Source organism: Podarcis raffonei, chromosome 15 (assembly GCF_027172205.1).
Source record: "Podarcis raffonei isolate rPodRaf1 chromosome 15, rPodRaf1.pri, whole genome shotgun sequence".
Lineage (NCBI taxonomy): Eukaryota > Metazoa > Chordata > Lepidosauria > Squamata > Lacertidae > Podarcis > Podarcis raffonei.
This window is the reverse complement of record NC_070616.1, coordinates 37,708,659-37,725,681: the sequence shown is the minus strand read 5'-3', so window position 1 is coordinate 37,725,681 and position 17,023 is coordinate 37,708,659. Positions and strand designations below refer to the sequence as shown.

The following is a 17,023-nucleotide window of genomic DNA, read 5'->3' as shown; positions in this document are numbered from 1 at the left end:
TAAACAATAAAAATCAATGATAAGCCAAAATCCAGATTAAAACGCATGTCAACATTCTACTCATCTGAACAGGCTTGCCTAAACAAAATTGTTTTTCACAGGTAATGAAAAAAGTCTAATGAAGCTGTCTGCCTTACAGTATGTCAAGAAGCAGGGTATTCCAAATCTCCATGATGCCATAAGCTCTCAGGGGCTTAAACTAGCCGATTATCTCCCCACTTTCCCCTCCTCTCTGTCTCAACGATAGACTCACAGTCTGCTCACCTTACAGTACCTGCTTCCTCCTCCTCCTCCTCTTCCTCTTGTCTTCCCCAATTCATGCTCAAGGCTTCTTGGGGCAGGGGGCTGTATGAAACACTGTAAGAATGTGTAAATGTGCACTGATGCCTCTGTATGAACAGTAACAGTATTAATAAATGGGAGATCATAAAGAATAAAAATGATTTGTCCAATCCTGCTAGCAACCTCTCTCCCCTCCACTCCATTGAAGCGAACTACCTTCATTCTGAAGGGACGCGGGTGGCGCTGTGGGTTAAACCACACAGAGCCTAGGACTTGCCGATCAGAAGGTCGGCGGTTCAAATCCCTGTGACGGGGTGAGCTCCCATTGCTCGGTCCCTGCTCCTGCCAACCTAGCAGTTCAAAAGCACATCAAAGTGCAAGTAGATAAATAGGTGGGAAGGTAAATGGCGTTTCTGTTCACTGCTCTGGTTTGCCAGAAGTGGCTTAGTCATGCTGGCCACAAGACCCGGAAGCTGTACACCGGCTCTCTCGGCCAATAGAGCAAGAGTCAGTCATGACTGGACCTAATGGTCAGGGGTTCCTTTACCTTTACCTTCATTCTGAAGCCTTGGAGGAATCAGGTGTTGATCCTCAGAGGCAGGAATGTGGAACCGCAGACTCTGAAGGCCAAATGCAGCCATCCAAGCCTCGGGAATCTTCTCAGGCCATACCAGACATACTGTTCCCGTTTCATGCCCCTTTTCAGCAGTTTTGCCTGGCTGAAATATATCCTTGAACTCCGCTCATGCCTCTACCTTTGATCTGCATGGAGGGCAGTGTTTGCTTCTGCGTAGAAACTTGCCTACTGTACAATGCCAACATTCACATTTGCTGTTCCACCCAGTTTTCCTCTGGCTCTGCTGGCTACTGGCCACTCGAGAAATGCCGTCCTTGGGGGTGAGAAGGGTTCCCCACCGCTATAAACCTCTTTCTGTTTCTATGGTTGCTTTTGCCAACACCGGCAGGGCTGATCATCACTGTTTTCCTTGCAGTCGGTGCTCCTTTCGGAAGCGTCATGTATGAATTTGTTGGAAAGTCATCTCCTTTTATGATCTTGGCATTCTTAGCTCTGTTGGATGGAGGTGAGTAGCTCTCTGGGGTGTCATGCAGTGGGGCAGTTTGGCAAATTTAGGCTCTGGACTTAATGGTCTTACAAGGCATGTGTGGGGCAGGACTCCCTTCAAAATGTGTTGAGCCAGCTGTGTTGAGCCAGCTGTTCTTTCTGGTGTGTAGGGGCATGGATACCCTACCATGATGACACAACTAGTGGCAGGATCAAGGCAACTGTGTGGCTGAGGCAAGCTGAGCTACAAATATCCACACCAAACATTTAAAATCCATTTAACACACAGTTAAATTACATGGCTTATTCAAAAGAACCCTGGGAACTGTAGTTTTGAGGTGTGCTGGGAATTATAGTTCTTTGAGGAGTAAAAAAGGTAAAGGACCCCTGGACAGTTAAGTCCAGTCAAAGGTGACTATGGGGATGTGGCACTCATCTTGCTTTCAGGCTGAGGGAGCCTGTGTTTGTCCACAGACAATTTTCCAGGTCATGTGGCCAGCATGACTAAACCGCTTCTGGCACAATGGGACACCGTGACGGAAGCCAGAGCACACGAAAACACAGTTTACCTTCCTGCCACAGCAGTGCCTATTTATCTACTTGCACTGGTGTGCTTTCGAACTGCTAATTTGGCAGGAGCTGGGACAGAGCAACAGGAGCTCATCCTGTGGTACGGTTTCAAACCCCAACCGTCTGATTGGCAAGCCCAAGAGGCTCAGTGGTTTAGACCACAGCGCCACCTGTGTCCTTTACCTTTACTTTTATGAGGAATACACTATTGGTCCCAGGATTCTTTGGGGGAAGTCAAATGCTTTAAATGTGCCTTAAGTGCATGTTGTGGATTGGATCTCATCAGGCTACAGTCCTTCAATAATAATAATAAAATTTTATTTATATCCCACCCTCCCCAGCCGAAGCCGGGCTCAGAGCGGCTACCAACAGTAAAAGTAACACAGCATTCTACAATCAACTCATTCTAAAATCAATTCAGAATCAAATTAATGGCAACCATTGGGCTAGAGTTCTATGAGGATTACCAAAGGAGGGGGTCAGACTGTGCCTTGGCCAAAGGCCTGGTGCAGGCCCTGTGGAAAGATGTCAAGTCCCGCAGGGCCCTTGTCTCTTGTGACAGAGCGTTCCATCAGATCGGGGCCACAGCTGAAAAAGCCCTGGCTCTGGTTGAGGCCAGCCTAACCTCCCTGTGGCCCGAGACCTCCAAGATGTTTTTGTTTGAAGACCGTAAGGTCCTCTGTGGGACATACCAGGAGAGGCGGTCATGTAGGTACAAGGGTCCTAGGCCGTATAGGGCTTTAAAGGTTAAAACCAGCACCTTAAACCTGATCCTGTACTCCACCAGGAGCCAGCACAGCTGGTATAGCACTGGGTGAATGTGATCCCGCAGCGAGGACCCCGTAAGGAGTCTCGCTGCAGCATCCTGCACCCGCTGGAGTTTCTGCATCAGTCTCAAGGGCAGCCCCATGTAGTGTCAGTTACAATAATCCAGTCTGGAGGTGACCGTCGCATGGATCACAGTGGCTAGGTCAGGGCGAGAGAGGTAAGGAGCCAACTGCTTAGCTTGGCAGAGATGAATATATTTCCCTTGAAGTAAATATCACTAAACATAGTGGGACTTACTTCTGGATAAATTTGCTTAGGATATGACCGCCCAAGCTCCAAAGCCAAATGAGAGCCGAGATCACAGCCTCACCATACATTTAACTCCCATGACTTTTCCCCCTGCAGAGAATCTTGGGAACTGTAGTTTGATAAGTATGCTGGGAATTGTAACTCTTGTGAAGGGTAAACCACAGTTCCCAGGATTTGTGGGGAGTGAGTGAAGCAATAAATTGAAAGAGAGGGAGCATCAAAACATCACCATTAAGAGCAAAGTTGAAATGACATTCCAAGAAAAGCAAACCAGTAACAATATTTCTGTGTTAGCTTTACAGCTTTGTATCTTACATCCATCAAAGATTTCGCCTGAGGTAGGTACAACATACACTTATTAGTTTTTTAATTGTTTTAGAATTATTGCAAAAAATAAAATCTATCTTTTTCTGTGTGTCTTCCAGAGCACGAAAGGGACTCCGCTGTTGACCTTGCTAGGAGACCCTTACATTTTGATTGCAGCAGGTAAGTCGCCATGCCTCCCTTCTGGATATTTGGGGCCATGGATATTCATCACTGGAATTTAGCTTTTTTGGATATGGAGCTGGCGAGAGGAACATTTTTATAAACTTCAGAAAATATGTGCACTCCTCCCAGAAACAAAACTAAACCCCAAGCATCAATCAAGGGGAAGACCAAACAAACACATTTATTAATAAAATAAATAAATTAAAAAGCAGCTCCCTTTCTAAGAGCAGGACTAGCCAACATGTGGCCCTCCAGATGCTTCTGGACTAAAACTGCCACCATCTTGATCACTGGCCATGCTAGCTGGGGCTGATAGGAGTTGTAGTTCTGGAGGGCTGTAGGCAGCACCAGCCCTATCATTGGGCATGAGGAGGCAGCTGCCTCAGGCAACAGATGCTCTGGAACAGCAGCAGCTCCATTCTTCTCTGTTTCCACATGTCCCCCTTCTGAGTCCTCTAAAGTTCTGGATACTGTAAAGGTCCTCCTGCTGCCTTAGGTGTGGTGGATAAGAATGCCCCACCACCTTGTTGAAGTCAGATTCACCTGCCAGTTCATTCACCTTCTGTACATTGAAGGGGGAGGCATTTTGGGGCAGCAAAATGTCTTGGGCCAGCCCTGGCTGCAGGTGAGCCTCCCCTGTTTTAGTGAACCTTTGCTCCTCTGATTCTACTGCTTTTGTAGCTTTGAACATTTGATTCTTTCAATGAAGTACATGCCGAGGGAAACAGCGGAAAGAAACAAGATCTGTTGGGTTGAGAATAGGGAGGTCCCCATTTTCATTTGCGGGGGGAACTTATTTTTTTTAATTGTTATTATTATTTCGGGCTTTTTACATACATTATCTCCTTCCAGTTTTAAAATTTCCTGTACAATTTTTTCTTCCCCTCCCTCCCACCCCCATATCCATTGGAAGGGGTCAAACAATTATCCTCAGCCACAGGCATAGTGTCTTTAGTTTCCACCAAATGTATTTTGTTCCAGTAGTTTCTATCCATTGAAGATAGGAGCTCCATCTGTTCCTTATCGTGGTGGACTTGTCCTTCCACGATGTTTCCTGTGACATTACTGCGACAATGTCCAACTGAAGAAGTTCAAACAAATAACTATTCCATGCCTCTACTGTCCATTTTTCTTTATCTTTCCAACCTAAAGCTATCGTTGCCTTTCCCGCTAATATCATAGCTTTGAAAGTAAACTGGTCCCCTTTCTCTATAGCCATGTTTCCAAGTATACCCAAGGTCATGAAATCAAAGTCTATTGGAAGCTTCACTTTAAACAGTTCATTAATAACCTTTAGGATTTTATTCCAGAATTCCTTTACATCTGGGCATCGGCGGGAACTTATTTGTATTCTGATTATTTATTAATTCATATTGCCAAAAGGGGCTTCAAAATATGCTACTTCTGGAGCTTCTGGGATTCTCTGCACCAGGCGTAGGGAAGCTGTAGCCCTTCAAATGCTTTTGGACACCCAACTCCCATCAGCCACCGCTGGAATGGACAATGTTCAGGGATGATGGGGGATTGCTTGGCCTTTTGCTTCCTTAACAAGAATGGTGACCACGCAGATATCTCTCGTCTCCCTCCAGGCTCAATCTGCTTTGCCAACATGGGGGTTGCGATCCTCGAAGCCACTTTGCCCATTTGGATGATGCAAACCATGTGCTCCCCAGAGTGGCAACTGGGTAGGTTCCTTTTCGTATCCTTCCTGGCTATCAGTTGGCAAAGGCCACTAGCCTTTAGCCAAAGGGGGTGGCTGATAGGTCTGAAGTAGCCGAGGAGTGACTTTCAGGTGATTGTGAGGTCTTTTTTGGGGGGGTACTTCTCAGGTGGCAGGTGTTGTGATGGGGGTTGGCAGCCCCCTGCCATTCCTCTTGAGCTCCCTAGCCATTCTAGGTCTCTGTGTGCCATGCATTCTACTTTGTTAGCCTTCTGTCCTCAGATGTGGAGGTTAGACACTCCCATCACTAGCATTGAGGTAAAAGGACTTTGAGACAACCTACTTATTTGAGAATTCATTCTGATTTGTTTCCAGGGAGATTAGACAATGTTGGCTATTTAATGAAAATTCATTCCAATTTGTTTCCAGAGAGATTAGAAGAGGTTGGCTAAACTGAGCACTCGTTTTGATTCCTTTTGTGTGGAGTTAGAGGCAGTTGGCTATTTAATGAACACCTGTTTTGATTGTGGTTGGGGGTTTTTTTGTGGGGAGGTTAAACAACATTCTGTCAAAGCAAGCACACTTTCTACTACCTTTCCTCATCACTCTCCTTATCACAAATGCTGTGATCTTTTCGGAAATTGGTCTGCTGTGCAAGACTGGGAAGGCTGATTAATTGCACACCGTGAATTTGCCAATGTGTGATTTAATCCCACCGGAAAATAGCTGCAGTCTGGAAGTGCCCCAAGAGTCAACTTGCAGTCAGTCCACTTGGCTTCAATATATGGAATAGATGGGGCATTATCTTCACCTTAGCTAGTAAAATGACTTGGGCCTGAATGTGCATGGTTTTGCGGGCAACTAGGTGCGAGAGCACTTTTCCACCCATGCCTCCAGCTGCTAACTTCAAGAGGAACCCACCCCACCCCCGCCAACACAACCATATCAAACAACATGGCTTTTGAAGGTGCACCTACAGATTTAAAATAGCAACAACAAAGGTATCTTCAGAGGCACAGGAAGGGTACATGGCAATTACGTGCTGCCTTGGAGACTGGCTAATGAGATGAAATTGCCTACCTTTTCTGTAAAAAGCCACCCCCCCCCGAAATTCAATTTGGAGAGGAGGGGCCTGGGGGGATGCTCTCAGCTATGCTTTCTTCCCAAATTAAATTGCTACCTAGGCTCAGTAGTGCTCCCGAGAGCCACTAATCAAGTTAACAACCAGTTAGTCAGCAGGAAGCCTTGGCTAAATAAGGGCCTGTGAGCATGACCTTTCTGCTCGCTTCCAAGAACAAGCAGTGGAGCAAAGAAGGATGAGAAGGGTGTTACAAACGAGAGACACAGAACCTGTGAAACATGGGAAGAAGAAAAAGGAATCGTTATTCTGAAATTGAGGATAAGATGTTGCTAGACTACCACTATTCCTGATCACTGCTGCCTGGGGATGATGGGAGATGAAATCTGACTATATATGGAAGGCTGCTGATTCCCCATCTCTGCATTAGTGGCAAAGATCCCACTGCTCTCTTTCCAAGGCAGTTGCCTTGTTTGGACCAAGAACAGGAGACTATGCAGAACAATGGGCATCTGGGTACCACCAAATTGGTATTGCAGGACCTTGGATAGCTCCAAGATGACAACTTGCTCCATAAGGGCTGGAGCTGGAGTTGTTTGAGAACTTTTTATCCTTTCTTGCCAGCCTATCCCTCTAGACTCCTACTCCTTCACGAACAGTGGAGAACCTTATAGTCCTCTGCCCTGGAGCCTAGCACTTTGTCAACTCTCAGTCACTTCCCATCATGTGTGAGATACATGTACACATCAGCCGTGTTACGGGCACACAGGTTCAAATCCCTGCTTGTTATAGTTGTCCACTGCGTGATCCTGGGGCAGTCATTGAGTTGTATTCAATGTTAGTCCTAATAGTAGACCTATTGAAATCAATAGACCTAAGTGTTGGTTGTCATTGAACCATGTATGTATGCCACCTTGAACTCCTTGTAGAAAAAAGTGATATATGAATACAATAAATAAATAACTAAGGGCAATAAAATAATAAAGAGCCCCAGCTCATATGGAGCAAGCCTTATGAGGAACAGTTGAGGGAGTTGGGCATGTTTAGCCTGAAAAAGAGGAGACTGAGAGGAGAGAGGAGAGCCATCTTCAAACATCTCAAGGGCTTTACACGAAAGATGAAACAAGCTTGTTTTCTTCTGCTGCGGACTGTAAGACTCAAATCAATGGATTCAAGTTACAAGAAAGGAGATTCTGACTAAATGTTAAGAGTAGCTTTCTGGCAGTAAGAGATGTTTGACAGTGGAATGGGCTCCCTAAGGAGGTAGGGGACTCTCCTACCCTGGAAGTATTTAAGCAGAGGTTGGATGGCCATTTGTCTTGAATGCTTTGGTTGAGATTCCTGCATTGCAGGGGGTTGAACTAGATGGTCCCTTGCAACTCTACAATTCTAAGATTCTATGAGTACAATGGAACCTTAAGCCTGATTAATTAAACATGGTTCCAGTCCAGTAGATAAAACCTAACAATGAGCAAGTAGATTGTAACAGCTGTAACAGTACGCGGGTGGCGCTGTGGTGTAAACCACTGAGCCTCTTGGGCTTGCCAATCCGAAGGTTGGCGGTTTGAATCCATGCAACGGTGGTGAGCTCCTGTTGCTCGGTCCCAGCACCTGCCAACCTAGCAGTTCGAAAGCACACCAGTCCAAGTAGATAAATAGGTACCACTGTGGTGGGAAGGTAAATGGCATTTCAATGAGCTCTGGTTTCTGTCATGGTGTTCTGTTGTGCCAGACAGAAGCGGTTTAGTCCTACTGGCCACATGACCCAGAAAGCTGTCTGTGGACAAACGCCGGCTCCCTTGGCCTGAAAGCAAGATGAGTGCCGCAATCCCAGAGTCGTCTTTCACTGGACTTAACCATCTGTTGCACTCAGGTTGCATTTGTGGTCTTTGCAGCAACATCTGGTTGGCCCAGGCATTCCCAACCTGCGGCCCTCCAGCCTACAACTCCCATGATCCCTAGCTAACAGGACCAGTAGTCAGGGATGATGGGAATTGTAGTCCAAAACATCTGGAGGGCTGAAGGTTGGGGGTGCCTGGGTTAGCCACTGTGAGAACAGGATGCTGGACTAGATGGGCCTTTGACCTGATTAATCTTATGTTCTTAAGGCTGACGAATGACATCATCATCATTTTGAGTATTTTTGAACTATTGGCACAGGGCATTTTTCAATTATTGCTTTTATTTGCCTAACCTGGTGTTTCACAAGCAGAAGAGCATGGATTTTCCCAGAGCACTGGGAAGATAAACATAAGGGAAAGGCAGAGGAAATTAAACACAAACGGCTGGGTTTCAATAAGGATGCTGTGACATATCCAGGCAAACAGAGGTGCCTGCGACACATCTGTAAGCCGGAGGAGAGTAAATTAAAGCTAAGCAACTGCCAACCGACAGCCTGTCAAATATTTGATTTGGATTTAATTATAACTGCAGATCAAATTGTTGTTCACTTGGTCCAGAGCATGAGGCTGAAGTGAAGGAGGAAATGGGTTGGTTTAATATGGACTAGTTTGAAAAAGGGGTCTGCCATGGAACTTGTTTTGAATGCAACTTAGGTATGGAATATCTATGATGCCCAGGGATTCAGGAGTATATCTCAGCCAAGATTTTGCAAATGATCAAAGGAGCTAGGGGTAAGATTATCTCATGACACCTTCAAAACAAGGAGACATAGGAGCCTCCCCCCAAAATGGGCTCTGAAGATGTTGTTTGACTACATTTCCCATCATCCCTGACAACTGTCTATGCTGGATGGTGCTGGTGGGGGTTGTAGTTCAACAACATCCAGGGAGCTAGTAGTGGGGAAGTCTAGCTCCACCTTTCACCACAATTGGCAACATGGAATCTAGTTTTTTTTATTGTACATCTTTCTCCCCTTAAGAGTACTTAGGAATAGCCTTACTGGATGGCTCATTTGGTCAATCATCCACTTTCCAGTTGTGGCTATTCAGATGCTATTCAGACTGGGCAACCCAGTCAGATGAACGGAGTACAAATACATTATTATTATTATTATTATTATTATTATTATTATTGAAATCCCACAAGCAGAGCTTGAAGGCCATGTTTAGGAGATGGTCTCCTGATAGCTGGGAATCTGTGTTTGTGAATGAGATACCCACCAGAGTTTTGAGAACATGATACCTATGCAGTTTGGAGAGGAAGTGGATGATAATAATAATAATAATAATAATAATAATAATAATAATAATAATTAATAAATAAATAAATAATAATGTTATTATTTTTATATGCCGCCCATCTGGCTGGGTTTCCCATCTGGCAACTGGTATTCAGCCAATAACACCATTATAGCTAGAGGTTTAATTTTGTTATGATGGCTAATACCCATTGTTAGACCTGTCCTTTGCAAATATGTTTCATCCCATTTTAAAATCTTGTCCCTCCCCCCCTAATATATATATACATAGGGACATATTTTCAATGCATACGTATTGGTTTAACAAGACCTATTGTCCCTGACCTTTGTTAGAGGATTGGCCTCCTGTAGGTGTCTGCTGCTGTAATAATAATAATAATAATAATAATAATAACAATAACAATAACAATAACAATAACAATAACAATAACAATAATAATTTATTTATTTATACCCCCACCCATCTGGCTGGGTTACCCCAGCCACTCTGGGCGGCTTCCAACAAAATATTAAAATACAATAGTCTATTAAACATTAAAAGCTCCCCTAAAGAGGGCTCTCTGTATGTATCTCTGCGTGTGACAGGGATTTAAGGAGAGGTCTGCTAGGTCATTCTGTCCTTTGCAGAAAATGCCATGTGCTTTTTTTCAGACTGATGCTTGTCTGTTTTGCAGGGGTAGCTTTCTTGCCTGCTAGCCTGTCTTACCTCATTGGTACCAACCTCTTTGGGATGCTAGCCAACAAAATGGGGCGGTAAGTGGAGGAGCCCAAAGATGTTTGATTCCTGCAAATCCGTGAGTCACTTTTATGACTTTGGGGAAACACAGGACTTGCCTTAAAAACCTATTCGTACCATTGCCCCACCCATCTCGGACGCTGACTGGAAGCAGCAATCCAGCCTTGGACTTTTTGCATGCCAAGTTTAATAAAGGCTTCCCCTTTCATGCTGTTTTTTTCCTAAATGAAATAACGTCAAACGTAACCTTTATTTGTAGGGCCGCAAACCCAGCCCTGTTTGCCCCCTTCTTTCCCTTTTCTGGGTCAACAGTACCCTTTCTGAGATGTACAACCAGAACTGCACATAGTATTCCAAGTGTGGTGTCATCGTAGATCTGTGTAACAGCAGCATGAGATTGTCAGTTTTATTCAACCTGCTTAGCTTCAGAAAGGTTGCTGTGCCCTTCAGATCATGCTCGGATCTCTCTCTCACCAATTGCCTTTTCTTTATAGGTGGCTCTGCTCACTGATTGGGATGGTGGTAGTGGGAGTCAGCCTCCTTTGCGTGAGTACGCTAGTGAATCTGTATTCCATGACTGACATGCAGAGAAATCAGCTGCAATGGGGAACCAGTGCCAGCTTAACTCTGGCCATCTGTGTTATGAGTGGGAAAGGAATCCTGGAAGAAAATTTGGCGGCGGCAATCTAGTCAAGAACTCCCGCAGGGCTGCCTAGGCTGCGGATGTCTTCCTGAAGCCTGGAGAGCGCACCGACCCCTCTTGCTCTCCAAGCTTCAGCGAAAGCCTGCATTCGCCCCATAGGACGCACCCAGATTTCCCCTTCATTTTTGGAGGGGGAAAAGTGCGTCCTATGGGGCGATAAACACGGTATTAAGGCAGTAGCCCAATTCAGACTTAGGTTTCTCTCCACTGAACAGTGGTTTGCTCAAGTGATGAATTAAAGTCATTAGCCATCTCCTTCCATGTCCATCTTTACAGGTGAAACTCGGAAAATTAGAATATCGTGAAAAAGTTCATTTATTTCAGTAATTCAACTGAAAAGGTGACACTAATATATGAGATAGACTCGAGATATGTCATGCCTTTATTTGCTATAATTGTGATGATTATGGCATACAGCTGATGAAAACCCCAAATTAACAATCTCTGGAAATTAGAATATTAAATGAAATCAGCAAAACAAGGATTGCAAATAGAGCAATATTGGACTTCTGAGAAGTAGAAGCATGCACATGTACTCAGTACTTGGTTTGGGCCCCTTTTGCATCAATAACTGCCTCAATATGGCGTGGCATGGATGCGATCAGCCTGTGGCACTGCTGAGGTGTTATGGAAGACCAGGATGCTTCAATAGCAGCCTTCAGCTCTTCTGCATTGCTCAGTCTCATTTAATATTCTAATTTTCTGAGATTGTTAATTTGGGGTTTTCATCAGCTGTACACCATGATCATCACAATTATAACAAATAAAGGCTTGACATATTTCACTTTGCATGTCATGAGTCTATCTCATATATTAGTTTCACCTTTTAAATTGAATTACTGAAATAAATGAACTTTTCCACGATATTCTAATTTTCCGAGTTTCACCTGTATATGAATTGTCAAGCCATGGTTTCCTACCATGTCCAAACCAGGAAACTGTGGTTTAAGCACTCCCCATGTCATGACCCATGGAACCAGCAGCAATCCAGGCACAGAGTCAGACGCTGCAGACTCACCAGATAAGCAGCAGGAGCGTGACCTTGAACATGCTGCAGAAGATCAGACGACCTCTGGATCCGAGGCTATCCAGCAGGGAACCCCTGGAAGAGCCTTCTGTACCACCAAGGCCTATAGGGCCAGGGCCAGGACCCTCCCAGGCACCTTTCCTTGAAGAAACAAACTTCAGCTGAAGTGCTGGAATATCGTGGGATGGGCCATGGATGGCTTGCTGGAACCCTGAATAGGGACACTCCACACTGTGACATTTTTGTCGCAAGACTCCTAATCAATGTCATTCTTGGTACCTGAGTCATCATGTTGGATTGAGATGTTTTCTCTCATTCAGTGGTGAAGCTGCCTGCTCTGGCACCGGGGGAGGAGAGCAGGCAGGGGTGTGGTTGGCGCACACTCCGCAGGGCGGGGCATGTGTCCTGGGGGCATGCGTGCCACCTGTGGGGGCATGGCGCCCAGCACGGTGGGGGGTGCGCGGCGCGTGCCCGTGGGGGACGGTTGCAATGGCACCCTCTCCCTGATGGTGCCGGGGGTGCGCTTCCCCTGCCCCCCCCGTTCCTCTGCCAGTGCTCTCATTTCATATCCAGGTGTTGAACTCACATATCCATGCTTTTAAGTCTGTAAAGCAGGGGTCGGCAAACTTTTTCAGACCTTGTGGGGGGCTGGACTATATTTTGAATGGGGGGGGGGGAATGAACGGATTCCTATGCCCCACAAATAACCCAGAGATGCATTTTAAACAAAAGGACACATTCTACTCATGTAAAAACATGCTGATTCCCAGACCGTCCGCAGGCTGGATTTGGAAGGCGATTGGGCTGGATCCGGCCCCTGGGCCTTAGTTTGCCTACCCATGCTGTAAAGGAAATAAGAGGCAGGGTGCTGCTTTGGCTTTTATTGTCCTTTCCAGGCCTTACCCCCATCTCATTTCTTTCATTCTACAGGTCCCCCTGGCTCAAAATCTTTATGGACTCATCGGGCCTAATGGTGGGGTTGGCTTTGCCCTCGGTAAGGTTTTGAAGCCGTCCGCAGCAAACACATAGAGCAAAAATGCATGTTGAAAAACAGCCAAACAGCTTTAGAAAGGCTGGCGGGGAAATTGCAGGCTTGAAGTTAAAATAAAAGATCCAGCTTAGCATGCCAGGAAGAAAGTTCATGGGGCAGTCTTCTCCTGGATATGCGGCTTTTCTAGATGTGTGTGGGGTTTGACATGAAGAAAGCATTCCCTTGTACAATACCCCCATCTGCAATCCAAAGTGGTGCAGTCCAGGATGAGCACACATGCACTGTCTGAAGGCCCTTGGATTTTGAGAAGGGCTGGAGGGGAGGTCACTATCGTCCTGCATAGACAGGGCACTTCAACCATCAGAGGGGACCCATCCTTGTTCTGGCCAGGAGCCCACCAGGTTTGACCCTTGATTGTCGACACTTGAGATACCTCCAGACTGTCACTATTTTGTGGGAGGGATTCGAGTGCATTGTGCCAATTTAGGTTTGCACAATTAAACTGGATTGAAGTGCTTGTGCAACAAATCTACTTTTTAAAAGAATTGGAGTTTGAAAAGTGACAGGGAGGTGCATTAAAAGGTGTGGAATGAAAGAATAATGCTAAATAAAGACTGAACATAGTCTAACCTCTGCATTAGCTTTATGCAAGCCAAACACTGTTCCAGCAGGCTGTTCTTCCGTTGTTAAATGAGGATGGTTGTTCAATAAATAGTTTCCTGAGGAAGTCCTTGGAATAACAGGGGTCATAAGATGAGAGAGGGCCCTTGGCCCTTTATATTCTGCAGCAGCAGAAGCTGAGCGAGTCTAGAAAAACTGTTGCCTTTTTAGTGGTGATAACTGCAGACAGTAGAGACTTCTACTCTAGAAGAAAGAAGGAACCTGAAAGGAACAGGTACTGCAGGAATGGAAGAGTTCCCTGCATTTCATCCTGAGCTGCTTGAATTCCCAAGACTTGCCTTTTATAGGGTTCACTCCCTTGTGAAATCTGAATACTGGAGATAAATGATATTTTCGTAACACATGTTTACAAATATATCCCCTGAACTTTGGGTCAGGGGGACTTCAAAATCAGGGCAAAAATGTGACCCATTTTGGGTTGGGACTCAGAATTCAGTAAAAATATTGCTGTCTTTGACTGGATCTACACAGATAAAGAAAACGCTACAGAAAAACATGGTATACAAACTCTTAACGACAGATCACTGCTCTACAATGCCATCTGCTGTCGCATGTTTATGACGCAGTTATAACAATATACCGTATTTTTCTGTGTATAAAACTAGGTTTTTTTTCTATAAAACGGAAAAATACGGTAATTGATGAGTGTACCTGAGTCCCTAGTCTTTAAAGCTGCATCAGTTTCCCAAAAGCAAACGGCATGCTGGAACCCTACAAAGCTCCTACTTGCCAACCATCTACAAATCTCAAATTTCCCCTCCACTCTACCACAGATTATCCTGAAAGCATACCCTGTAACCTGAGAAGGGAAACCTCAGAGGACTGTATTGTCACTTTGCTATCGGTATAACAGAAATACGTTCCTTTGATAGACATCTGGCCTTCTGCCCTGACCTTAAGTGCCCCCAGTTGGGCCCGCCCCTAGCGCCAGCCCATTGGCTGACGCTGCCATGAATGAATATTAATGAATATCCCTGAGTCCCGCGGGGCTGACTCCAAACCCCGCGAGAACGTGGATGGGGGCGTGAGCCCCGCAACCCCCCATCCTTAGTTCGGGAGTGGCTTTGTTGCAGTTATTTCATAGCCACCATATCTAACAACCAATAAATGTTAAGTGGAGATTTTTTTTTAATCCCAGTTTAGATACAATAAAATTATACATATATATGATCGCTTCACAATGTTTCACAGGGATCCATTAATGTAATCAGTGCTTTTTTCCTGGGGGATACACAGGGATATGCATACCCCTAAACATTTTGTAAATCTTTGTACTTTTGTCCATCTACTGTATTTATTTCCCCCGATTTGAACTATAAAATGGTGATTTTCTTGAGTCAAAATGAGAGTACCCCTAAACATTTTTTTTTTAGAAAAAAGCACTGAATATAATATAATAATATTAATATTTCAGAACAATAATCACATGTGGTTTGAAACCTGGGCTATGGTTAAATACTACGTCTCATGGCATTTCCCCCCCCCCCTTTTGTTCTGGGAATAGGTATGGTGGATTCTTCAATGATGCCGATCATGGGATATTTGGTGGACCTTCGCCACACCTCTGTCTACGGCAGTGTCTATGCCATTGCTGACGTGGCCTTCTGCATGGGCTTTGCTTTTGGTATGGATGAGTACTCAGCCGCCCTGTGGTTTCTTTGCCTATCGGTTGCGCCCATGTGCTGTTCGTTTCTAGCTTTTAAATATTTAACTCCAACCAATACACTATGCTGGCTTATGACTGCTCCGACAGCATCATGAACACAAACCATCAAGAATGTGTGATAGAAAAGGACATCTGGAGGGGTCCTCAGGCTGCAGTAGAACATTTGGCTTTTTTTTTCTAATTTCAACTGTAATTTGCCAAAACAAAAAGTCACCTCAGAGAGTCTGTTGTGTCCCTTGCCCAACCTCAGAACAGATGCAAGTTGTAATTTGTAAAGTTGTCTTCATCCCCCCACCAGCTCCCAATCAGCTCACCGTCTCTGAATACTGCATAGCTTTTGAAGGACACTGAATGTTGAAAACAGAATTTACTGCACAGCCTGAATGCACTTAGCTCACTGAATTAACTAAGCATTGATATTATTCTTTGCTTGCAGGTCCCTCTATAGGGGGTTCTCTTGTACGGGTCATTGGCTTTCCCTGGCTGATGGTCATCATTGGAGGAATCAACCTTGCATATGCCCCTCTCTGCTGGTTCCTGCGGAGCCCACCAGCCAAGGAGGAGAAGATTGTAAGTTTACCTCTGAGGGAGTCATCTGACCGAATCCAAAGGGTTCCTAGTCTTCTAGCTTATTTAAATAAAACATTTTGGACCTCACCTTTCCGTAATGTGTCCAAGGTGCCTACCAGCATCTGAAACCAATAAACCAAAAGTAATATCAAAAGGGGGGAAATTCCAGCAGGTGAAGTCCAAACGTAAGCAGCTAAAATATCCACTCTGGCCTGTGCCATTAACCAGGGGAGCAAGGAGCATTGGGAGACTGCTGCTGGATCCTGCAGAAAATGTGGATCCAGTAGAATTAATCTGGGACTTAAGAAACACAGAGCTGAAAGAGGAGGAGGGGGAAAGTGTAACTCTTCCAACCTCCACCTTCAGATCAATATATTTTTCAAGGGAGAAAAGGGTAACATCCCTCTCTGCAGAAGAGATGACTGAGAGGCTGAACTTCCCAGGAAATTCATCATGGAAAGCGGAGGTCCTGTTTGGCCCCATCCATTGGCCAGAGAAAGTGCAGCTGCAGTGAGCTTGCTTAACCCCTCCTTGTCAGAAAGAACAATGGGGAGTTGCCCCAGGATTTCAGAACTGAGCACACTCTGGCCACATTCACCAGCCACTAAAGGACTAAAGGGGGCTGGGATGGAGGTTTTTGTATTCTTTGGACTGGCAAGCTGCCTTGCAAATAATCTGATCGAAAGGTTTGGTATGCATTTTCAAAATAAGTCCCAATTAAGAAAATATTCTAATAATAATAATAATAATACTTTTTATTTATACCCCGCCCTCCCCAGCCAAGGCCGGGCTCAGAGTGGCTTACAAGCAATAATAAAAACAAGTTGAATGATTACAACTTAAAAACAAAATTAAAATACAGCATTAAAATATTGAAACATTAAACTATTAAAATGTAGCCTCATCGCAGGAGGAGAAGGAAAAGAAAAAAGAAAGGGAGGGAGGGAATCAAATTGGCTCCAAGCCAAAGGCCAGGCGGAACAACTCTGTCTTACAGGCCCTGCGGAAAGAAATCAGATCCTGCAGGGCCCTGGTCTCATGAGGCAGAGAGTTCCACCAGGCCGGAGCCAGAGTTGAAAAGGCCCTGGCTCTGGTTGAAGCCAATCTAACTTCCTTAGGGCCCGGGACCTCTAGGGTGTTGCTATTTATGGACCTTGAGGCTCTCCGTGGGGCATACCGGGAGAGGCGGTCCCGTAGGTACGAGGGTCCTAGGCCGTTAAGGGCTTTAAAGGTAAAAACCAGCACCTTAAATCTGACCCTGTACTCCACC

General features: G+C 45.2%; 1 protein-coding gene across 1 annotated transcript in view; it reads left to right on the top strand.

Annotated features, from left to right (window-relative positions):
- Positions 1-17,023, top strand: part of SLC18A1 (solute carrier family 18 member A1) — a 32,579-nt gene that overhangs the window by 13,524 nt on the left and 2,032 nt on the right. The window contains exons 7-15 of the mRNA XM_053367230.1: positions 1,275-1,364; positions 3,287-3,330; positions 3,418-3,478; positions 5,071-5,166; positions 10,054-10,132; positions 10,610-10,661; positions 12,776-12,839; positions 15,022-15,141; positions 15,620-15,753. Of these exons, the coding sequence (XP_053223205.1) occupies positions 1,275-1,364; positions 3,287-3,330; positions 3,418-3,478; positions 5,071-5,166; positions 10,054-10,132; positions 10,610-10,661; positions 12,776-12,839; positions 15,022-15,141; positions 15,620-15,753 (740 nt within the window). The remainder of the gene's footprint in view (positions 1-1,274; positions 1,365-3,286; positions 3,331-3,417; positions 3,479-5,070; positions 5,167-10,053; positions 10,133-10,609; positions 10,662-12,775; positions 12,840-15,021; positions 15,142-15,619; positions 15,754-17,023) is intronic.